This window comes from Vidua macroura, chromosome 18 (genome assembly GCF_024509145.1).
Source record: "Vidua macroura isolate BioBank_ID:100142 chromosome 18, ASM2450914v1, whole genome shotgun sequence".
Classification (NCBI taxonomy): Eukaryota; Metazoa; Chordata; class Aves; order Passeriformes; family Viduidae; genus Vidua; species Vidua macroura.
Window position 1 is genome coordinate 6,950,927 of NC_071588.1, and position 24,400 is coordinate 6,975,326.

Here is a 24,400-nt window from a genome sequence, read left to right on the forward strand (position 1 = left end):
ACCTTCTGGAGTCGTGTTGCTGCATGGGAATCTCAGCTTCCACACATTTTAAACTTCAAAGGAAAAATCCAGCTGTGTGTCTTGGTCTCAAGGATTAAACTTGAAAACTTAAATTTAGAAATTAATGTTGACAAATGTAGACAGATGTCCAAATTGGTTTCCTTTAAAGTTGTATTAGATTTTAAATCTTTTTAGTGAGTCCCCTTGGTTTTTATAATTACTTTGCATTGTCCTGCCATGAGCACAGAGCTGAAGGGCTGCAGCAGGTACTAGCACTGAAGCAGAGAACAATCCCTGAACCACAGTCCACTAGCAGAGGCAAATCTCCTAAATCTCTGTGCTCTTACAGCAGCTGAGGTGCTCAGAGGGGCAGGGCCAGCACTGCTCCAGTACAGCTCACATGACTGTAATATTCATCTTGTAATAAGAATCTCTCCTACACATAATTCTGGTGGGAATGAAAATTTCCCAGTAAACCTCTTAGCAAGGCTGCTGAATTAAAAAGAGGAGATACTTCTTAGGTGGTAAAACCTGCCTGAATCACACAATCTCAGCAGGAGCTGCTCCTGCCTGCCTGTGCTCCTGTGCCTGGGCACATCCTAACACTGCTTGTCAGCTCCTGGTGGGCCAGTGGCCCCATCCAAGAGCTCTGAGTCTCATGGGATTTGCCTTCACATTCAGTATGAACACATCCAGCACGCTGCAGCTGTGGGTGAAACCAGGGATGTGCTTTGTGTCCAAACTGAGTAATCTTCTGCATGAAAGGGGAGCCCACTTCAGCAGCCCCATCCTCCTGGGCTGCACAGCTGTGCAAGGAGTGGACCTGGGAAAGAACGGTGCTTTTGTGCAGCACAGTTATGTGTTTAACATAATAAATGTTTATTGTCCTCTGGAGCAAAGGAGCAATAGGCTAAATTATAGCCCGGGGAGGGAAAGCTAGAATCATGAGGTATAGGCTGTTAATTATCTTTTTTTTTTTAGCTGTCGTAATGTACTGGCGTTTGTCTGCCCCTCCCACCGCTCCATTACCTTCACCACCACTATCTCTTAAATATCTGCTTCCCCTACCACTGGGCCCTCCTCCTCTCTGGCCTCCTGCTCTTTCATTTGTAAGGCATCTCTGGCCTCCTGAGAGATTTGTGACTTCTCTCCCAGCAGCCGCTTACGGTGATAAAGGCCCTCAGACTGCCTCTCTCTGATTAATCAGCCCTCGTGCAGCCTCGATAGGGTGTTAATTTGTAAACTCAGTGGACAGGCAACTGTGATAAGCCTCTGCAGCTGCTGTGTGTCTGCCGGGGGGATGGGCAGATAAGGCTTCAGCCCTGGGATGCAGCCAAGAAATATTTTGGAGCAGTGAATTAGAAACAACAACAACAAAAGAGCCTTCTGCAGAGGCACTCCTTTGAGGTTGCTGTGGGTAAGACAGCAAGTTTCAATGGCAGCAGACAAGAGCTGCTTTCCTGATAAGTTCCCTGACCCCCCAGGCCCAGGAAAGGGCCACGTCAGGATTGCATCCACAGTGAGAAATTGTGTCAGAGGGATGTCCGTGTGTCACGTGCCACGGTCTGGGCTAGGAGGACAGTGCCATCTTCTCTGTGCCTCACGTACTCACTGCAGTTAACCTGATGCTTTTCAGAGAATTTGATGCTGGTTTGTCAGGGCTGTCTGGCATGACATGTCACCTGCAAGAAAGGGATGGACACTAAGGGTGTCCAGAACAGCATCAGTGTCAAATGATTTTTGAGTACCCGTAAATGTTTGCTCTGTGATATGGTTCACATAAAATTCTGTATGGAATCCACTGTGTATCTAGTGTATGGATTAAATACAAGAATACAGCATTTTCCTTAGAGAGTAGACCATGCTGAGTGGTCTGAGACCCAGAGTAGGGCTCTGAGAATTAGCAGAGCTGGGGGTTAAGCTTTGGAATACCCAGGCAGATTGGAGAAGGCTGCAGTGATGACAGGCATGTATTCTGTTTGTCTGCTCAAGGAGATTATGTTGAATGTTTCTGGTGTGCTCATGCAATTTTCCCTTTTTTATTGATTTGATTATGTTTTCTTCAAAAATTGAAAGGAGGAGATATTTAACTGAATTTTTATCAGTGCTTTGGTTCAGCTGAATCCTAATGATCCTGCCATTGTTGGCCTCCCTAATTGTTCTAATATTATCTGACAACATGCAACAGACGATGGAAGCGGTTCCTTCCCTGTCTGCCAATGCAGGTTGTTATTCAGTTCATTTTTGAACTGCAGCAATCCTCAGCCAGACAGTGACCTTTTTATGAAATCAAATGTCTTGCAAAACCCTCTTGGTCTCTGAACTGTGATTTATAGCCATTTGTGTTGGAGAAAGCTGCAGGTGGGATTTGGGTGACACATAATTGGTTAAAAGATAAAATAAAATGAAGGTTGCCCTGCTGGTACAGTGATGGCAGGAGCTACAGGAATGAATTGCTTGGCAGTGCAGAGCCTGGCCCTCCTCCTCCCACCCTCCTCCGTTGCTTGCCAAGTCCTGTCTGGCAGGCCATTACAATGATAAATGCAGGTAGCTGGCAAAGACCACAGCTGAGAGTTTGTTCTAGCATGCCAAGCCCTGCTTGGCATTCCCAGTTGGTGCCAGCATTTGCACTCTTACTCAGTTTGACGGAAACCAGGACATGAGGTGTGAATTTATGTCCGCATCCTTCCAGGAGAGAGTTGGGATAATGAAATGCCAAGGCAGCCCTGGGAGCAGCAGAGTAATTTGGTAGGTACCAAACAACAGTCTGCCACCTGTCATTCGCAGCACAGTCCCTGCTCTCCCCCATCACTCTTCCTACAGTGCAGCCTTTGAATTATAAGAAGTTTTAGATAGTTCTGCAAAGAGCACTCGCCGTTCCCTTTGATTTAGTGCAAATAAAAAGCCATATCCCCGCCAAATAGATGGGCTGACTAGATAGGATCAAGCTGTAATGACAATAATACAAACTGCTGTAGCAGTGTGTTACACAGCGGTGCCAACCTTTCCTACCTGAAGGTAGGTTTCCCTTTACATTTGTAGCAAAAGATAAATCAAATCTGTGCTTGCCTTAAGTGAGTGTCTGGGCAATGAAAAAAATTTGAATATGGAAGTGTAGGCTGAAGTCTGTTTTGGGAGGGGGTCAGCTCTCTGAGAAAAGAATGAGCACTCTGGTGTTTGGGATGTTTTAAAGCAGACCACACAAAGCCCTTTTCTCAGTGTGTCATGGCAAGCTGTGTTTCCCTGACTGTGGTGTGTATCAGTTGCCTTTAACACGGACACATCATTGCCTCCAACTTACACCGAGAGCTGCAGCCTCATCCAGTGGCACATCCAGACTGTCCTCTGGATGCCACTCACAGACCAGAACACCCAGGAGCATATGAACATGTGTTATGGGGAAATCAGTGCTGATTAAAGTGGAAAATAGCAGAAATGTAAAGTGAAGGTAGATTTGGTAGTGGCTGGGGAGTTGAGGTTTGAAGGAGGAAGATCCTGCAATAAAGACCAAGTGCACCCTACTTTAAATTAGGACACACAGGCACACTAACATTAAGCAAGTATTTTGGCTGGTTTTAATGAGGGACAGCTGAAAATTTTCTTTCCTTGTTGGTGTCTCTGGAAGCAACCAAGGAACCTTCTGCAGCTGTCTGACGAGGTGAGGTCCAGGAACTCCCCAGCTTCCTCCCTTCTCCTCCTTCACTAAATTTTTTTTCAGTACATGTATCTATTTATTTATTTATTGGAGCTGAGCTGGGAAGGAGAGGGAGTTTGATCTTTTCCTTTGGGAGACAACAACTGCTCAGAGGAAGATGAATCATAAAGCATCGCTAATGGAGGGGATGGGGAGGGGAGAACTCTGGGCTGCAGCCATTCCCCAGGGGCTGGGGGGATGGTTTGAGGAGAGAGAAGGGGAGTTAGCAGGCCTGTGCCCCGAGGCTCTAATGGCAGACATGCTGTAGGTCAGATGTCCCTCTGTGTCAGAGGATTCAGTCACCCTTTGTCACGGGAAGAGGCACATCTGTGCAATAAGCAGCACACCACAGCCGCATATGTTTAAGAATTACTGCTGCTGCTCAATTTAAACTAGTTTGTTCAGTCCCATGATGGTTGTAAAATGATGAGAAACATGCTCAGGGTTCAAAACATTGTCAATTTAAGCTTATCACTGTCTTGCCAAAAGAGGACCAAAACAAGATGTCGAACTCGTGGAGGAGCAATGAGCTTGGTTCCTCACTGCCCTGCACTGACTGAGTCAGATCCATACAGCATTTCCTTCAGTGCCTTCCAGTTCCCATCCAGTTTGCCTCCCATTCCACTTGCTGTTGTGTAAAGTCAGTGTAATTCAGTGGTGAATTGGGACCAGTGATCTCTGCTTCTAGGCTCTCTGTGGCCTAATTTAATCTATGTTCCCAGACTCATGCTAGCTTCTCAAAGGGGCTGTTGCAAAAAAACAGTCATGGTTATATAAACTGCTGAGAGAAATGAGCATTCTTGGAAGAAAAAGTGACAAAGAGGCAAGTGCATGGTGACAGTCCCTTCCAGGAGCAGAGCAGTACTGAATATGTGTGTGCTAAATGATTGTAGGTGGGAACCTCAACAAGTGTGTTGCTGTATGGAAGTACAGTCCAAGAAACATTTTGTTTCTGGTGAGCATTCTATAGAGTAAACTCATGAAAAATACAGAAGACCCATCACTACCTCTCAGAGATGGCTTTAAATTATAATTGAACTAGAAGGATCTGTGGCATTTAAGGCATTGCCATATCAATAAGTAGTTGCTGGTTTGGTGTGTTTGTGTTGTGTGTTTCATTGTGATGTGTTATGGTGTAACTGAAGGTACAAGTGTATAGTTAGGATTGCTAGAAAGGTGGAGACTCTTGCTATGGGAATATTATTTATTATTAGTCCTTATTTGCACTGGAGGTCAACAGACAGAATTTCATAAATGATCCCAACTATCAGCTGTAACCAGATTTTTCAGAACAACCTGGTCACCATTCAGGTTTCTAAATGGATTTTTGGAAATGCTCTATACCCAGTAGCTCCAGTCAGGCTGATGCCCCAAAGGCAGCTGCTGAGTGCTGAGCCCTCTTGAAAGCCCAGTCTATAAATTCTGTGGGAAGATAATCACAGTGTGGATTTGTAGAAGTCCTGTTCCCTCTTGCTTAATACCTCACACAGCTGGGCTGTGCTGTGTCCCAGCCGGCTGTGTACCACAAAGCTGGATATTCCTAGAAGGTTCACAAAAATGAGTGAATTGCAGATCTAACTTTTGTCTTCCTAACTGAGCTGTGGTTTCTCTCCAAAACTAATGCAGGTTTTGGAAAGACTGTAGGCTACTTTGAAACGTCCCCTCACAATGCAGGCAGTGTTGCCCATGAGCTGCTTCTATATCCTGAAATGTGTAGAGTACTTTGTTGGTCTTAAGGGGGATTTTTACTTTGGGGTTTTGTGTGCATGTGTGCTATTTCTAGGCTACTCTTGCACCTTTCCATATGTATCAATTTCCATTTCCTACAGAGAATCACAACCCAAACAATACCTTCCTGTTTTAGTTATTGTTCTCATATTACTGGATGAGGGGTCTGGTATGAATGACTTGCAGAGTGAACTGCAAAGTAGTAAAGCAGTACTGACGTGCTGAAATTCTCTGCTGGACAAACGATCAAGTGGCATTGGAGTGGTTGGTAAAAGCAAGGGATACAGATCAAAGGAAAGAATGAAAATTGATACAAAATTTTCAGGTAGTGTCCGTGCTTTATGCTAAAACTTTCTTGAAGTGTATCGAGCACTTCTAGTTTGGAAATCTCCCAGAGAAGGGTTTTCTTGTGAACTTTTTAGTGCTTGCTAAGTTCAGTAATTGTGCAAACAGTCTCTCTTGAGACTGGCTCTTGGCTGTCTAGTAGATAGGCAGCCATCCAGATCTAAAATTTAAACTGTATTTTACTGTCTCCTTCTTCTGCCTACTGTACTGGACTCACTTGGAGGGAATGCTGTACATGACATACATAGCAGGTCCTTAACACGACTTTGCTTGTTCCTTGTGAACCAGACCTGCAGCCTTATTAGCAGTTTCCCAGTGTCTTGCTATCAGGCTCCTGGAGTGTCAGGCTTGGATCTGGCATTTGGTGCTCCAGGAGATGGCATGAAGGTCCACAGAGCCTCTGTTTTGGTGATAAGGAGCAGTTCTATTCCCTGTTAGCCATTTATAGGCTACGGATAAAGGGGACAAAAAGAAGTAATTGCTGTGATGCCTGACATAATTTATAGTGCTGTCTTTGTCAGATGATGTTGTTCTGTTATATATAATCATTAAATTATTAATCTGCAAGAGTTCTTGGACCTTTCAGCTGGCTTGGGTTGGTGGGAACCAGGATGGATGAGGCATGGACTTCATTATGCCTCACTGCTCACCATCAGAGGAGAGGGTGTGCTACATCCTTTGTGGTTACCACCTCACATTTGAGGAAAAAGCTGCCTTTGCTGAGCTTTTAGTGCTGAAAATTGAATCAGTGTTTATATGTGCTGGGTTCAAGGGGAGGAAGGGGGAGGGACTGCAGCACCACTCCTCTGCTTGCTCTCCACAAAGCAGAAAAGGGCAGAAATGTTATTTTCCTCTGCAGTGTATTCAGCCTGGTTTCAAGCTGTCACAGAACTGGGTGGAGGCATTTTCCCCCTTAGGTCTAGAGTAGAAAAGAAAGAAAATCAAAAGGTGACAAAGGATTGGTAACTTCATTGACTAAGCCACAAAGGGGACTGGAAGGCTTGGCGTCATCGGAAGGGTGCTGGGTCTTAGAGATTTCAGCAGCATGAGGTTACCTCAGAAACTGCTGCTCTGAGGACAGATGTCAGATGTGCTTCAAGTGCCACAGTTGTTACTGGGGACGAGGGTGGGACTGTGCAAGCAGCATTTTCATGAACACAAGCCTGTGGTGGGTTCTGTGGCTGTGGGCTGTGCTCCAGGGCAAGGGAGATGAGCAGCCAGTGAACAAGGAAGGGTGGAGGTGTCTTCTGTCTGTGAGCTTCAGGCTGGGCAGGTCTCGCTGCCTTATGCAGCAACAAAAAGGAGCTTGAGGGGTTTGTGAAATGGTTCTTCAGATGGAGACAGGCAGGAGGCAACGGGGGGGGGGGGGGGGGGGAGGAAATTTTTTGTTTCATTTTGCAATCAAAGAACATGTGATTTCCTGTGATGGCTTGAACTCTGCATAAAAGACTCCAAATGCCTGGTTTTGTTCACAAGGGAAGAATTCCACTTTATTAATATTATTTTAAAATCCCTTCTTAAACATATGCAAATGATTTTCTTGGAACAGCAGTATTTGGGAGGGGACTTGTTTTAGCAGATGTGTTGGTTTGCTGGATTTTTTCACTCATTAGTGGGCTCCCTCAGACACATAGGTTTTATTGTAAGCTTTCTTTAAAGGGTGACTGATAGGGTTGAATGATGTATTCAGGCTCTTCCTCCCCCGGCTTCCCTCCTGCCTTTACAGCAGCTCGCAGAATGTCCTATAGCACAGGCGTTCACTGTTTCAGAACGGTGCTCGTGCCAAAAACTGCTCAGATCTGGAGCTAGAAATCACCAGAAGTGAGAGCAAAAGTTACTGTAAACTCTAGGTGTGAAGGATTGTGTCTGTGAACTGAAGCTGCGATGTTGAAAACGCTGCTCTGTAAATGTTGACTCTGATTGTGGAAGGCGGTGGCACATGCTGATAGCAGAAGACTGAGCAATAATCCGGGTGTTTTACTTTGTCTTTAAAGTGAATTTTCTGGCTTGACTTCCTCAAACATTGTTTTTTATATAGTCTGGACCTGTAGCACTGAGATCTTTAGCTCCTGGCTGAGCACTGAGCCCGCGGTACCGAGGTGCACGGGAGGGAGTGAGCTGGTGGCTGCCACAAAGTGGTGGCCGTGAGCCTGGACTCTGCAGACCAGGGGAAGCACAAAGCTTCTCCCAGCCGGGGTGGCTGCCACGGGCAGAGCAGGTCCTGCAGCCGTGGCTGGCTCCCCAGGAAGGGCTCTCCCAAGCAGGATTCCCTGGAGGGCTCCACACCTCAGCATCTGGACCCGGCATTTAGGATTTGTGGCTCAGCGGCCGATTTACTGCTGGGGCTTTAGTGCAAGCCACACTGAAGTTTCATTGCCTGTAAAATGGGGGAATCTTATTTATCCACCTGCCACGTGTCCGAGTGCTTGTGGAGTGCTTCGAGAGTAGGCCCTGGCTTTGTGTGAGCTGTTAGCATGGGTGAGTTCCCAGAGCCTGCAGATGTGTTCTGCGTCCGTGGTGACTTGGTGTTGATTATAAGTGAAAAATCTCCTAACAATGGATTGTAAATTCAGAGTTGGCTGTCAAACGTTTTATGCACCACTGTTGTTGCTGCTGTGTGACACTGTTACACTTTCTTTGCAAACCAGCCTAGGCAAAACGTTGTTTAATCCTGGTTCTTCCTCTTTTTAATCCATGCAGTGAAGGGATCGTGCAGGTAACTGATTTTCCCTAAGATTTTAGGATCTTTTTGCTGAGCTGTGTAATGATCATACATGCCACAGCTACACGTGCAGCTTTGTTGTGGACATAATTCAGAATTTTTTTCTTATGTGTCTCAGCCTCAACCTATTTTTCATGTTGTTTTCCCTCTCTTTTTTATACATTTGCATTAAGTAAGACATTCAGTGCTTGCAGTGCCACTTTTCTTAGAAGTAACATTAATGGATCACTCTTGCTTCTTACTATATCTCATGCAGAACTTCTTGCATTTTACTATTTGTTTTTTTCCTTCTGAGTCGTCATTTAAAATATATAGCAACGTAATACAATTTGTAATGCTCTTTATCATGCAAATCTCCCAAGGCACCTTAGAATAAAATCAATAAAATAAAAAAAAATCAACTTAGTTCAGCCATGTGTTGAATTAATTAATTGTTTTTAAAGCAGAGCCAGGGGAAAAAGGCTTTTTTCACTTTCAGTATCTTTTGCTCGTCAGCTTTGTACTTCACCCATTTTATTCATGCAGCAGTCAGTGCCAACACGTTGATGATACTTTCTTGTAGATGGTAGTAATGTTGATCGTGCTCCTGCTCCCAGACCAGCTTTGATTCTGGAAAGGCTGCTTGCTATTTTATCAGATAGCGAGGAGGAAAAGCTTATGCTGAAATCGGTTGACTGCTTGATATCAGTGGGGGGAGGAAAGGGAGCCATCAAATTAACTCATAAAAGCTTTAGTTACCATGAATGGACTTTTTTTCCCTGTCTGTCGTTACCATCTTGTCTGTAACCCAGTGACCCTGATTATCATGAAGCTGTTTACAAGGTTTAGGTTAATTGGATTTCTTTAACTGTTTCCCAGAGCTGTGAGGAGCACAAATACACTGCTGTGAAGTTCAGACAGCATAGTACAACCCAGTCTGCAAGGATATGGGCTTCTTCCAAGAGGAAGTCATTTTATTTCATACTCAACTAAGTGCATAGCAGCATGTACCTGTCATTTGGCATAATATTGAACAACACCTCCTTCATACAGATGTGTTCAGTTGCAACTTGTGTTTCCAATACACAAATTACATTTTGCATGTTCAGCAAGAATTGAGCTTATTTTCAGTGAGAGAGCCTTTGAAATGTGTTTTGGTTTCTTTTTTTTTTTTTTTTTCCTTCAGCTTGATAGCAGTTTCACTGGTTTTGTTTTTATATGAGGAATCATGGATAAAATAGCTGTGCATTGCATGGCTGCCTAAATAAACGAGACAGGAGGATGTAGTTGGGTGAGATCAGGACAGTCCTCTTGCTTGGCTTTCATCTCCTCAGGATGCATGCTCGTTCTTTAATGGCACAACATTGCACCCTCCAGGTGCAATGCGCAACTGCAGGTCTCCAGATAACCCACTTGTTTTATGAGCTGTGTTTTTGTGAGCAAGCCTTCCAAATTTCTCCTTCACGATTATTCACCCTCTCTTTCTCTTCCTTTTTCAGGCTTCTGTAGGCTCTGAGAAGCTGTTCTCCCCTGCAGCAAATAAAGGTAAGTGATCTGCAGAAATGCTTTCCTTATCTTACAGCAAGAGATTTGGGTTGTGAATCCGTAGCGTGCGAATAGCAGGACATCAGTTTTGCCAGAGCCTGTGGCTTGGCCACACACATTGTCACAAAGATCAGCTTTACAGGCTTGTGATGATTTAAGTTAAAATTTAGAGCTGCATTGTCTCAGTGTGGGGTGGGACTTCTTCCCTTCCAGAAAGATTTGTATTAAGTGTCTTGGAGAGAGGGATTACTGACAAAGGAGAAGTCAGTCCTTACTGTAGGGAATATGCTTCTCCCTCTAATACAATCAAATCCTCATTTCTTTTTAAGAAATCAGTATTTCAGTGCTGTCTGTGTCATCCTGACAAGGGCGTGCACATCCCTCCCCTGCCAGTGCCCACGGAGCGTTTGTGCCTGTACATCTCGGTTCTCCAGGCCGTGGTGGAGGGTGCTCAGCACGGCGCAGCTCCACTCCTGCTGTTAATGACAGTTACCTGTGATAGGCACTGGGTGTTGCTAAGAGACTGCCTCGTTCCACATCCCCTTGGGGGGCACAGCCACGGATCTCTAAATAAGCCAAGTCCTCCTCTGAGGGCTCGGCACAGCCACAAAACCGGGCTGCTCTGCTTTCGTGTGTTCCCAGGGATAAGCTCACTGAGATGGATACTGGGCAGAAATGCCAAAGAAACAGCCTTGGAGGAGGCAAACTGTGGTACACGGTGGAAAGCATTGTGCTGGGAATGGTTTCACTTTGCCATGCAAGGCGGTTTGTGTGGCTCCAAATTAATTGCCAGGGCTTGTGGCTGTCTGCAGCATCCTCTGCATTGAGCTGCAAAATAAAATCAGTTCACAGCAGTAGTGGATGTTAGGGGCATGCAAATAGCCCAAAGAGGGGAGATGAGGCCCATCAACAAGAAGTGATGAAATAAGCTTCTTGCATTTTTTCAGTGGGGCCAAGAAAGGAACAATTTGCAGTTGTGTAGGAGTAGGTGCTGGACATGGAAAGGCGTTTTGGTGGTTGTGTGCTCCATCACCTGGATCCAGGCCCAGTTTTTAACTGGGCTCTTCAGCAGCAGTAACTATTAGGAATTCTCTTTCTTTCCAAGCTTTGCAGATTTTCAATGCCAAATGTGGAAACCGATGACAAGCCCATTATGTTATTACATTTGTAGATATTTTTACAAAAGTATGCAGCTTTATCTGGGGGAAAGAGGGAAATTTAAACAAATGGTGGGGAAGAACATTTCTCTTCTCTCACTTGGCTTGCTGATAAGGCAAACCAGATTGCCCATATGGCACTGCCTCGACAAAACAAAAATCTTGCCATCCTGCATAATGCCTGGCACAGAGATCTGCTGGAGAGGCTTATGTTGAAGCGTTAGCAGCTTTGTTGGCTCCTCCTTGTGCTGAAGCCCAAGATCCTCCACCCCTTCATATCATGGAGCAGCTCAGCAACATGAGTTTTCAAAATACCTCCCTATCAGGAAGTTAAATGTGCGAATGCCTGTGAATTTGCTGTCTTGAAGTTTGCGTTCAGTGCTGTTTATATCTCTATAATTTCAGCCTGTTCCTGTTTGCTTTAATGTGGGTGTAGACATTGCCAGCTTTGGGTTCAGATCATGGGTTTTGTCTCAGACTTCTCTTTTACCCTGGCCCTGTACCGGTGTACCTCGCTTATGGCATGGCCTGCCATCGTGGGCAAGCTCCCCTGGGGCTACCTCAGCATTTGGCACTTGGCTTAATAGGTGAGAGAAAGTCACCTCTGCAAAGATTTTGTGCAGAAACCCAAACAGTGCTAAATTTTACCCCTCGCCCTGTTATCACTCCCACAATGCAAGAGCCAGATTTGTCTCTTGCACATGCAAATGAACGCCGCTCCTACACGACCAGGCTCGGGGATGCCATATGGCCAGGAGAAAGTGACTTTCAAAGCATTGCACTTAAATTCCTTTTGTGAGATAAGAGCGTTGATTTAAGGCCGTGTTCTCCAGGGCTGGAGCCCTGGTGGCTCTGTGGGGAGGGGATTAGCTCGACACAGTTTCCTGATGGGCACACGCATGGTGCGGCACGCGCTCGTCCTCTCCCGTGGGCATTTGCACTGTGCCCTTCTTTTGTAAACACTGGCGGCCTTTTTGGAGAGATATTAGCTAGCAAATGTGCAGCATCCATGCTGCAGCTTTTATTGAAGGTAACCAGGCTTCTAAAACACATAAAGTGGATTCATTGTCTGGTGCAACTCCCCGTGTTCCCAGTTCATTGTTCTGTGTAACTCCCTCTGTTCCCACAAACTTTCCCTGGGGATGTGTTTGGCCCTGTGTATTTGTTTTATGCCGTCCTAGTTTATCAGCAGCTTAGCAATGCAATTAAGTATTAAGATAGGCGGGTTACGCTTATTTGAGGCTGGAACAGCTGTAAAATGTAACCTTTGACCGCACTTGAGAGCTCCACAAAAGGCCGGAGGAGCAGCGTCTTTTGTCTGGGGCTCTCTGGGTAACGTTTGCCTTTGCCCCCTCCCCAGCAGGGCCACGGTGGTGGCCGTGCTCCTCCTCCTGACACCAGTTCATCTGCAGCAGCAGATGCACGGCGTGGATGTCCACTTCGGGGACCAGTCACTATTATGCTGCAGAGAGAGGTGTCCTGACCCGGGGTGACCTCAGTAGTCACAGCTGTGAAATAGGCTGAATGGGGCACTTTGAGCTTCCAGCAGAAGAGGAGATTAAATCCTCTGTGTGAGGAAATAATAATTAAAAGTAAGAGCAGAGAAGCCCTGATCTGCTCTGCTGACAGTCTTTGTTTTCTGACGCAGAAAAGTGTTTGTTTGGCCAACTTGTCACTGCAGTACAGAGTTACAAGGGCATTTGCTGCCGAGGGCCGGGTGTTACATCCTCCTGGAGAATAAATCAATAAACAAATAATAAAGGTCTGTTTGCTCTCTCATGGAGCTTCTTTCTCTCAGGAACCTGCCAGCCAGCCCTTCCTTTTTCTGAAGGGCGAGTACCAGGAAAGGCAGGGGAAGCATAGGCGAAAGCCAAATCTGTCCCTCTGTCTCCAGGTAGGAGCACGAGGCAGAGGGGTGACGGTCAGGGACAGGAAGGCAGATGAGTTGTGGGGCTGAGGAAGTGAGAGGGACAGTCACCCCTAGGTCATGGCAAGGACCTCCTCCTGCCTGCTGTGATCATATTTTGAAGTGTGTGGGGTAGGACAGTTTGTATTTTCTGGACTTGAGCGTTGGGTCCTCACTGCTGGCTCCCTCCAGCTGTGGGCTTCCCTTGTGAGTCTGGCTGGAGGCACTTGAGCTCCCTTGCACCAGTCCTTGCTCCAGAGCTGCTGTATGCCAGGGAAAGCAGGAGAGGTTTGTACCACAACAGCCTTGCAGCTGCAGCCCAGGTGACCTGCTGAGTCCCCAGTGTTTGAACCCAAGGCCACTGTAGCAGTGAGAGTGAAATGGATGTCTTAAAGGAGCTGTTCTCTGCCTTGGTTTGATAGGTCGGAGGCTCCAGGGAGGAAAACCTCCAACAAAAAGTGGAGCCTGGGCAGCAGCCAGGGATTCTCCATTCATAACCCTGGGCAGGCTGTGACTGGGGAGGTGCCTGTGAGATGAAAGAAGTGTCCAGGAGTCCCTGGGGCATGCGATGCCCATGGAGGAGCCAGACCTGCACATCCCCATCTGCCCTGCAGCCCTGGGAGGCAATGGGGGGCAATGGGGGTGAAAAGAGCTTTGAAGCCTGTTGAGGACAGTATGTTGCTCCTGTCTTTGGATCCGAATCAAGCTGGGCACTGAGGGAGCAGTGTAATCCATCTATCTGGTGGCACAGAGTGGCTGGCCAGGACCCAGCCCTGCCCTGGCTGCTGGGGGCTCGCTGAGCTCCACGCCTCAATTTCCCCCTCCTGCGAAATGAAGACTAATGCTTGTCAGCCAAGTGCGCTCAGAGACTTAATTAATGAATGTTTGTCAAGCGATTTATCAAGAGATCCTTTTAATGAGAGATTCCATAAACAGTGCAAGGCTTCATTTTCATGGCAATAATAAATGACAGTGAAAGTAAGTCTTATCCTTCCCCCGCATATGCACCCCCCAGGAAAAAAGATTGCTTACCCTCTGCTCTTACTTCTCCCTGGGTTTCTAGGCAGAGGGCTTTGAAGTGCTATCTTTCATCATGAACTGTACACATCCTCAAAGCTCTAAAGCTCACAGCCTGTGTCTTATCCCTCTGACAAGAGGGAGGCAAGCTTTCTCGGCATGCAGGTCATAATTGTCAGCCATGGGATGTGCCGCAGCCACCCGCCCCAGCGGGCTAATGCAGCTTATGCTTCTTTGAAGTTCCCTCCCTTTATTTTCTGTCCTCTTGACCACAAAACTGTGCCTTGGGCCAGTAAGAGAGATTTCTTGTTCAGAGACGACACTGAGCTCTGACAAGCACATCTGAACCAGAGAAGAACCCTTGTTCCTCTGAGATCACTGCTCCATAATGTTGTTGCCTTAAGGGTACTGTCTCTCCTTTTTCTCTCTGCTTCTTCTCTTCCTTTCTCTTATTCTTTTTTTTTTCTTTAATTCAGCACTAAACTGTCACACTAAATCATTTTAAAAGCTGGAACTACAAAACCTCCAGTGTAGGACATGCTGTTAAAAACTGATGGTTATTACTGTGAGATGGGGTGAGAGGGGAAAGGAGGGGCAAGGGGGGCAGGGGCAGAATGGGAGAGCAGCAAGTCAGCTCTCCAGGAGGAACCTGTGAGTGCCTGGTGAAGCAGAAAACAACCTGAGTGCAGCTGAGCTCAGAATACTGTGCTTGGCACAGGTTTGCAGCAGCACAGCTCAAAGGATGCTCAGCACTGACAGGGGAGTCAGGAGCCCAGTGTCTCCCGGGCTTGCCGTGCTGCCTGCGTGCCTTGGTCCTGTCCCCCGGCACTCTGTCTGCAGTTGTCAGGGCCAGAGACTCCCTGTCTGGGCTGGGACAGCATCTCCTGTAATCAAGTCCACCTCTCCTTCAGGGCTTTACCTTACTGTGCCAGGAGAGAGGGCTTTCCATCACTGGAAGGTCTGCACAGACAGAGCAAACAAATCTTACCACACCCGGTCAGGCCGTTAGCTGTGTTTTACATGAATGGAGGTCAGGAGAGATGTCATCGGTTTTCCCAGTTTTCTTCTGTGGGGTCCACAGTGGGATCTGAGCTGCATCCTGTCTCTTGATCTCAGTTTTATCCCCATGTTCTGGTTACATTTTGATGAGGTCATCATCTTGTGCTTGATTACCTGCGCAGCCAGGGAGCTTGAGGGAGATGATAATTTACAGCTGAGCCTTTGGACGAGAGTCCACCATGATTACAGGCATGCAAAAATTTCCACAGCAGCATCTGTAATAATAAATAAAATAAGTAATGCATTTATTTAGATAGGAGCCATATTGCTATGATTTATTACAGTGCTCAGGATGCTCTGCAGCTGCTCTGCTCCCCATGCTGCATCTCTGGTGATTTTATCACAAGCTTACTAGACTCTGGGTTTTTCATGAAACCCAGGCCCTCAGAGGATTGTACCAAAATCTAAGATTTAATTTAGTTATTTAGGCAAGACTTCAGTCTTCCTGACTACAGAGAAGAGCCTAGAATTTTTGATTCTTCTGTGCTTCAGAGCCAGCAGGCAGTCATAAAGAAGTCCAGATACTTTGGTTTCAACCTTGTTTTAAAGATAGTTTGTGATCTGTAAACGCTTCTGGGGTTGGCAATACTGGATACCCTGAGTTTAATGATAAATCCAGTGTGTGAGCCCATCCCAGCATCCTCTTTTTGAAGAGTTCTATCTAATTTTGCCACCAGGATGACTGAATTAGCTTTCTTGCGTATGTATAGACATAATTATACAGTGGTCTGAGAAGGAGGATTTCGATTTTCAAAAAGCATGGGTAACCAAGATAATCACCCAAGTCACAGCCAGTTACCCACGTTACAAATCAAAACTAAACACAGAAAATAGTCCAGTAGGTGCAGTCTTTTACTACTGTAGTTTTCTGATCTTGCAGGCTCTGGAAAGCTCAGCTTTCTCTTTGGGAATGGGAGTGCACTCTGTGTCTCCCCTGTTAGCTTTTTGCTGTGTATATATTATCCAGGCTATAGCCATCCCTATCTGCAGCAGCTGTCTGTGAAATTATGATGGGCAAGCAAGAGACCATTCACCGTAACCACACTGTCCGGTTAGTTTGGTAAAACTCAGACTGCAAAAGTGGATAATTTATTGACTTTGACACAAACTGAGTGTTGTGTGCCTCCCAGAGCGAGAGCTGCCTCGTGCAGGCCAGCAGGGTCTGCTTGCACCAATGGCCATATGGTTTGTACAGCCATCTCCAGGCTTCTCCCTTTCCACTGAGCCAGCATAGAGCTTTCTTTGTAGCTTCAGGCTGCAGCCAGGAGAGTTGAAAAGTTGAATTATAAACATTTCCAGGCCTTCTGGTTGGTGTCTTGTGTTTTGTTTTGTTACTTTAAGGATGTGGTGGGGTATGTAGCTGCATTCCTGTCAGTGGGATTAGAATGAATAGAAGCAATACTGTAGGAGATAAAATGTGTTTAATTATTTATTTGAGAATTACAGACTGAAATTGCTTTTTGATTTAAAGCTTCCAAGTCATGGATATGTTTTTGGAGTAGAGAGAGACTCACAGAAACATATATATGCACAATTATCTAGGGTAATGTAAGAAGTCTCTTTGCTCAACTGCCCTTCCTCCACAGAATTTGTTAATTTCCTTAAAGATTTTAAATTTCAAATGCGGCTTTGTTAAGTATCACAGAAAGCTAACAGCATGCTGTGCCTTGCCCACCAAAACGTAAATAAAATAAATAAAGTCTTCATTGTATAAATGTTATGAAGTGGGTGGTTTATTTTCTTTAATTATACTTTTTATTTAAAATAAACTATAAAAGCAAAATATTATATATCCTGAATGGGCCAGCTCAAGCTCATATTGATTGAGTAGGCACATTCTAGCTTTTTTCAGTCCATGTAAAAGTAGATAAAAGGACCATCAAACTGTAAATCAGAAGAAAAAGATAGAAATTCCTTCCAAGTGCCTGTAGTAGTTTACATTGCCTAGGCTTTTAAAGGACATTTGAAAGATACCATCTTTTTCTCCTTGTTTGTAGTTTGTTTTTCTTTTTTGTCGAGTAGCAAAAGCCAATGGGTAAAGTCTCAGTGCTGTCTGCAGCTGTGGTCCCTGGTTGCATTTCAGCACAGAAGGATGCTGTAGGGTGGTGATGTTAAGAGCAGCAGCTGCACCCCCCACAAAACTGTTGGGTCTTCTCAATTCTGCTTTTAAAATACCTCAGAGACTTGTTTTATTCATGGAAGATTTTGTAAAGCTTCGGTTTCTGAGCAAATTAAACGCTGGGTATAAACCTGATTCCCTCTTCCAAAGGGCGAGCAGTGCAGGATGAGGGGAGGTGTGTGGTATGGCTCTGAGCTGTGCCCAGCACATCCCCAGGATTTAAATCAGCCTTGCTCCTTGCAAAGGAGAGTCCTTGCTCTCTCCAGCCACCCAGCCTGAGACTCTGCTCAGCCCAGGCTTGTGCTGGTTTTCCCAGCTCTCCGATGCCCCTCTCTGAGCTGCTCTGCAGCCTGAGCTGTTTCTGTGTCAGTGGAGCTGTTTGACAGGGTATCCCTGGGCAGCTGTGCTGGGCTCTGTAACAGCCCATTAGGGACTCCTGCAGACACAGCAGCCCCTCACAGTGCAGGTCACCAGCACAGAACAGGGCGGCCTGGCCATCCACAAGGGATTTGACAAGGCAGTGCTGGTGCAGGGGGGGAGCTGGATGTGACCCGGGTCAGCTGGTGTTTCCTTCTGGGCAATCAGTGGAGTGATCAATGAGACCAGGGCATGCTGTTTAATTGCAAATGGATCTGGCTACTCTTTGTGTGCAATGCTGGTGAGGTCTGTAAGTCCCAGCAAGAGACTTCAGGAGCAGAGGATGCTGTCAGCGTGTCGCTGCTTCTCCTGCTCCTCTCGCTGCCCCTCTGGAGACTGAGTCCTTCCTCCTGGGCCAGGGCTGGGGCTGATCTCAGGATCCTGCTGTCCTGATCAGCCTGGGGCAGTTCATGCTGTTTCTGGTTTGGGCTTGATTTTTTTGTATTAGCTTCATTTGAAATCAGTGCTGTGAGTGATGGAGCTCTCTGTTCCTGTCCTGTGGGAGGGGAGGGGGGAGGCCGGGTTCGGGGTTTGCTTTCAGCCATGGGGTTCCTGCCGTTTTCTTCTTTAATAACCGTGTGAGCCGTGCACGCATGTGCTCGCTGCCTCCCTCACCTCCGTGCTTCGCTGGCCATCCTTCCTGCTAACAAGGGCTGAACACATTCCCCGTGGAGCCTGTTAATGTTGCTGCCGAGCTGCCTGGAGACTCACAGCATGAGGCTTTCCTTCCATCTCTGCTGCTCCGGGCACTCGGCCCCGGCTCCCGGCCTCGGTTCAGCCAGGTAAAGCCATACTGACTCCATTGACTTCCCTGTATTTATTTGGTTTACACCAGTGTATAAGAGCAGGACTTGGCAGAGTGTTTGTGTTTGTGTGTCTGTGTTTATGAAAAGGATACTTGTTCTAGTTTGTTGGGTTTTTTCACCAAACAGTAAATATTTTCTTGTAAATTGCTGGGACAGAAAAGTGACTACAGTGCTTTTAGTTCATGTAGTTGCTTTAAATGGATGGCAAAGACTTGCAGAGGTAATAGGAAATTAAAATCTTTTAACCATCCTGAAAAATTTATTGCAGAATTATATCCTCACTCTGGGATTCTGTCGGACAGTTCAAAAAGCCTTTGGAAAGGTTCTTGTTCACCATTAAATTTTTAAAGTTATTGAAGTAATTTTATGGAACCCTATTAAGTTTCTGAAGAAACATACTGGTTTCATCACAGATAAATTCTTAAAGGTTTACCCATAAGGGAATAGTCAGTTCCAGATCTCTCTCCAGTGAAGTGGACATAAACATTTTGCCCTGTTGGAGATATATTCTTAAAAAGTGTCAGCAAGGTGAGTGGCAAAGCTGGGAGAGCATGATTGCACCCAAGTACATCATCGAGCACTGTGTTAGGTGCTTTGCCAGTCAACCCCGCTGGAGTTAGGGTGGAGATTTAGAAAGTGGAAGTTTGTTTGTATTAAAATGTAAGGAAGAAGATTGCAGATGCATCTATACAGATACATCCTGGTGTGGTGTTAAACTTAGACCCTGACATCTGTTTCTGAGCAGCATCATGTTCAAGAGAGGTTGCAGCCTTCTCAGAAAGAGACACAGTGAGGCCTGGAACTCCCTGTGTCTCAGGCACTCGTGGTGCTTTCAAAATAATACAAAATAATGCATTCACTGTGCTTTCACACCGCATCCAGAAAAGCACACAGAAACTTCCTCCCAGCGAAAGCAGAGCATCAAGCTGGCTTTGTGCTTCACTTAGTGCTCACAAGCGCCTTTGGTGTGTGAGTGCAGAGCCACCTGATGCACAGCAAACGGGCTAGCAGGGAAATAAAATTGTGTAATTGCCAGTTTCCTTCAATTCCGCTCCCTCTCCCGTTGTGCATAAAGGAGCCTATTTAAGTCTCAGCTGGAGTGAAGCTTGGTAATAAGCAGACATCTATGAACCTGCATCTGCTGCTGGTGTCTGCTAGGTTTGTTCTGTATTTCCATATTTGTTGACAATCCAGTTTTGGGAGAGATCTGTCTGAACGCTCCATGTCCCATACTGTGAAACCTGTGGAAGATTGGTTTGTCCCTTCAGTCCCATGAGTCCTCGTCCTTGGGACATCTTGGGAAGTGCAGGACCAGGCAACAGCACCAAAGCTTACATCAGAGTTTGCAAACCCAGCCCAAGCTGCATTGGCTTGCAAAGCCAGAGCTGCTCCCTGGGAAGCTCTGTGCAAAGCAAGGTGGTAGAAAAGGGCCAGCCTTGTTGGATGAAGCAGCTAACATTTTAATGTTTTTCAGTATTATGTGATTTGGCTTCCAAACAGCTGAGCTGTCCCCAGCCACTTGCTTTTGTACATGGCTGGCCTTCTCTGGGCACAGGAGAGGTGCTCACAGTGCAACCTCTGCAGAGACAACCTGATTTAATACAGGCTTAATGGCTGGAGGAAGAAATTTACAGGGTGAGCATTGAATGTTTATACAATAATGAACATGTCATTATTTGTGTTATTGAACCAGTCTTTGAAACTGCGCTAGAAACATGCAACCAACAGCTAGAATATGTTCATTGCGTTCTGTACTGATCAATTGAGTAACCAAAGTAGAGCAGATTATTTTATGCCTTTCATTGTATCAACAAAAATGTTCTCTGAGCATAATGTACCTTTTGGCCTGAAATATTTTTGTGTTACAGGCCAATTTCTGGGCTCTTTATGTCATTTTAGCAGTATGTGCTGTAAAGCTGCCTTCAGCAGACATCTGGGGACTCCCCACTGACTGGCAGCACACTCAGCCAAGCTTAGTCCTGAGACCAGGGCAGAAAAGGGCCTGACTCAGTGGTTGTGAGCAGCAGAGCACCCTTTTGCCAGCCACAGAAGTGGGAGTAATTCAGAGACCTCTGAAGGTACTCCAGATGGCCCTGTGAGCTGTGCCAGGAGTTCAGATGCCCCCGAGAGTCCGTGTCAGTCATCTCAAGGCTGGTCCTGTGAGAGATACTGCCCGGGCTACGCTGCTTGCAGTCTCTCACAGTAATACCATTGCTTCACACTAATAGGCCAGCATGGCTACACGAACAGCCAGAGCTTGAAAACACTGCCAGAGAAGCTCTCTCCTTTTCTCTCATCAATTCTCTCCTCCCAAAGACTGAAGAGAACTGGGTCTAGGTTTTTGGCTCAGACCCCTGCCTGCTGCATACATTTCCTCCACCAAATGGACACAACTATAAACCTCTTTCTGCATCATTTCCTGCAGGCCTGTACTAAACATGCCACCCAGGTGTCCCCGTGTAAAGCCACTTCTTGCTGTGTCTGCTTCTGTTGCTGCTGGCAGACTTGCCTTTGCGTGCTCACGGCAGGGCTCCCATCACAGCGTGTTAATTTTAAACAAACAAAGACTGCATTTTGATTTGGAAGGGACTTTCCCATCAGTTTGTGTCAGACTTTCTTTTAAAAGGAAAGACTGGATTTTGTTTTGTTTTATTTTCTGTTTTCTTCTCTTTTAATATGATCCCTGCAATTTTGTTTTCACTGAAATATTGACTGGCAGCATTGCAAATTGCCTGCATGCAGTCAGGAGCTTGCCAGCACTTTCTTACTCAGCTAGCCGTCAAGGTTGTGGATTCCACCACAATCAGTGCCAGGAAAGCTGTTGATCAAAAATATTCCTAACATCTGTGAGTCCTCTCCATCCAAATGAGATGTAGTTACATTCTCCTTTTCCCTACGCTCCTTCCAAAGTGTTGCTTCAGACACCTAGAAAGCCCTGGTTGCAAATCATAAGCTGATCTCTGTTTGATTTGCAGCTCCATTTCCAACTCTGTCGAAATCCAATATAAACTTCGAAGTGCCCTTCCCCCAAGCACAATAAGTGAAAAATATCTGCCTCCAAAGGGAGAGCAGATGGGTTTGCTTTGCCCCAAGCATCATTTGATCCAGATGCTGTCCCATGCTGTATATGGCCACTGTGGTCACAGGCCAACAAGGAGGGTCTTGTGTGGGTGGGGAGAGAGGACAGGGTGCAGAGGAGGCTGCTAGGCGTGCCCAAAGCCTCACACACACGTGTGTGCACACACAATTCTGCCAGCACAAGGAGGGGACTGGGGGCAGGGGGGGAAAAGCCTGGTTTCCCTTCCCCCCCGTTCCTACCACCACCACCAATTCACAAGCCAACTATTAAATAATTAACGTACCCAGTGGGGCAGGAGGAATCAAAAGCTGTTGTGTTCCCAAGTTTTCTCTGGCTCTGAAAGGCACGTCTCGCTGTGTATTCTGGCACCTCGGAGCGGGTTTTCCTCCCTCCTTCGCCTCCCCCTTATTATCCCGTATGTGTGCTGGAGAGGGAAGTGGCGTTCCCAGCCCAGCGGGGGATGCCTGTTATTTCAGACTAGCAACAGGGGAAAAGGAACAGCCTGTTGCCTGATTGATGTTTGTTTTTTGTGGACAGACACCAAAGGTTCATTAGAGACGGAAGGTTTGGGAGGAGGGGGGCGGCAGCGGGGGAGACGCTCGCTCTTAAGGAACTATTGTACCCCTGTGCACTAACCTGGGCCTGCACTTTCTTTGACTCCTGTGAATGTCTCAGCTGTACCATTTTGGCCCTGGCAACTTTAGGAAAATATACACGCCACAGAGGTTCCAGTGAAAGCTCTGTGATGAGGGGGGGTCAGGGAAAAAGGAAGGGGAGGAGAGAACAATGCAGTAGGTTTTGCTGTAATTAATTTCAAATGTGCTGCTCATCTCTTCTCCTCGGGTTTCAAAGGGAACAAGGGGAGCTTGCAGGGCTTTTCCTACCACATCTGTGTCTTTCCAGAGGTGGGCTTGGAAAGGCATCTTTCCTTCCATCTGTGGATTTGACCAGTCTGGCGATGTGGAACGCCAAGGGCAGCACAAACCCACACTGAAAATGATGTGCTGTCCAGAGGTGGAGGAGAGGGAGAGGAAGGGTGTGGAGGAGCTTCTCTTCTTACCACACTGGGTAGATGAAGCTGGAGAGACTGAGGAGGTTGGTACTGGGTAAAGCAGATTTCTCTGCAGAGAGTTAGGAGAGCACGTTTGCTTAAATAACAAATGTTGCTGTATACTACTGTTGTTGGTCCTGAAATGCTTCCAGGTTTTGGTGCAGGTGAACTGCTACAAAGCTTTTAAAGGTTTGGGTCAAACTCTCAATCTCTTGGTGACTTTATGCCTTCGAAAAATCTCACTTCCTAATTGGGTGGTAGCTAATAAATTTAGTGTTAAGCCTTTGGTATTATGGCATCTTGAGTCGAAAGAGTTTCTTCTGATTGCTGTGTCTGAAATGTCATCTGTTGGACTCTGCTGTATCACACACAGAATAGGAGCTTGGTATCTGCCACAGGGCATTGTCCTTGTGTCCTTTGCTTTCAGGTCTTAGTATCGATGAAGTCACACAATTGCAGCAGTAAAGAGAAGCGAAATGGGCCTGTTAGACTATTGACTTCACTCCCTCAACAAGATAACCAGATGCTAATTTGATAGCACTATGAATCTTAGCCAGAAAAATCAGTAAAACAGAAACTTAAATTACACTAAATTACTGTTACTGCTTTAACAGCTCTATTTTCAACTTGCTTCTAGCTTAGAAGCTTGCACTGAACCCTGGTGCTGGTGGATAATAACTTCTTGTTTAAACACATGGCTACTTTACGACCCTTAGCTCTTAGAAAAACCAACCTCAGAATCGGGCAGTGGATATTTCTGAAGTTTTCCCATAAGGAAAACATTTCTACAGGGTGATTGAAGAAAGTGTTCTCTTTTCTGGTCAGAAACCAATTCAGTGCAACCACAACATGCTGAATACCCCAAAGGTACTTGAGGTGGATGCTTGTTTGTGATACAGTCCTCTCCAGGATGCCAGTGCTGGTGTGTGACAAGCAGAGCGTGACTGTACAGTGATAAATGTTTCTGTGGTTCTTTGGAAGGGTTGTAAATACTGCAGCGCTGTTCCAGGCTGTGTAAAGGAGTGTGTTGGGTTTTGTAGTCTTACAAACTAAATAGATTTCTGGCACTGGTGTGGGGGTGGCTGCTGAGAAGCTGGTCAGTGATGGAGTTTCACCAAATGTATGTGCAGTGCATGGGGTGAGGCGGGCATAACTTCAGGCTGTGAACAGGCAAAATTGGTATGGAGAACCAAAGATATGGGGAGAAGCCCAGAGCTTCTAAATGTGGCATATCTGTAGAAGACTGCAAGGACTTCAGACCTTTTTCTCTATAAATTTCTTGTGGAGGAAAGGGAAATCACATTTGGAGAACGTTCAAACCCACTGCCACCCCCTCTTTGTGGAGAGAAACCCATATGAGAAAGGAGGAAGAGCTGAGTCAAGTCCAGGTTTAATTTCCTGATCCTCCTTCATAGAAAGAAATATCCCTTCCTTTTTAACTCTTGAACAAACAACTGCATTAGCCACATCCCTAGTGAAGTATCCCTTAGATCACATCCAGATAAACCTGGATTCCAGCATTTGCTCCTGGAGGTGGATGTTTTTGTACCTTGTGCTTGCCAGCAAATACAGGAAAGAAGCAATATCTGAGGTCTCTGTAGAAAGCACATCTATTCCTCTGCCTCCTTTGCTTGTAGCTGGATTGGAGACCATATCCTAATTCCCTGCACACAGGGAGCAGCCATAACAGCACTTTGGAGCACAGCAGGGGTGCTTTGAATGCTCGCTCTGGAGTCTTGGCCATGCTTTTCCAGCTCGTCGCCTCTCCCTTCATCC

The 24,400-nt window shown here is 46.2% G+C and overlaps 1 protein-coding gene across 5 annotated transcripts in view; it reads left to right on the forward strand.

The window, feature by feature from the left end:
* Window positions 1–24,400, forward strand: part of FBRSL1 (fibrosin like 1) — a 502,969-nt gene that overhangs the window by 437,659 nt on the left and 40,910 nt on the right. For all 5 annotated transcript variants that reach the window (XM_053993750.1, XM_053993752.1, XM_053993753.1 and 2 more), the window contains one exon: window positions 9,968–10,013. In XM_053993750.1, the coding sequence (XP_053849725.1) occupies window positions 9,968–10,013 (46 nt within the window). The remainder of the gene's footprint in view (window positions 1–9,967; window positions 10,014–24,400) is intronic.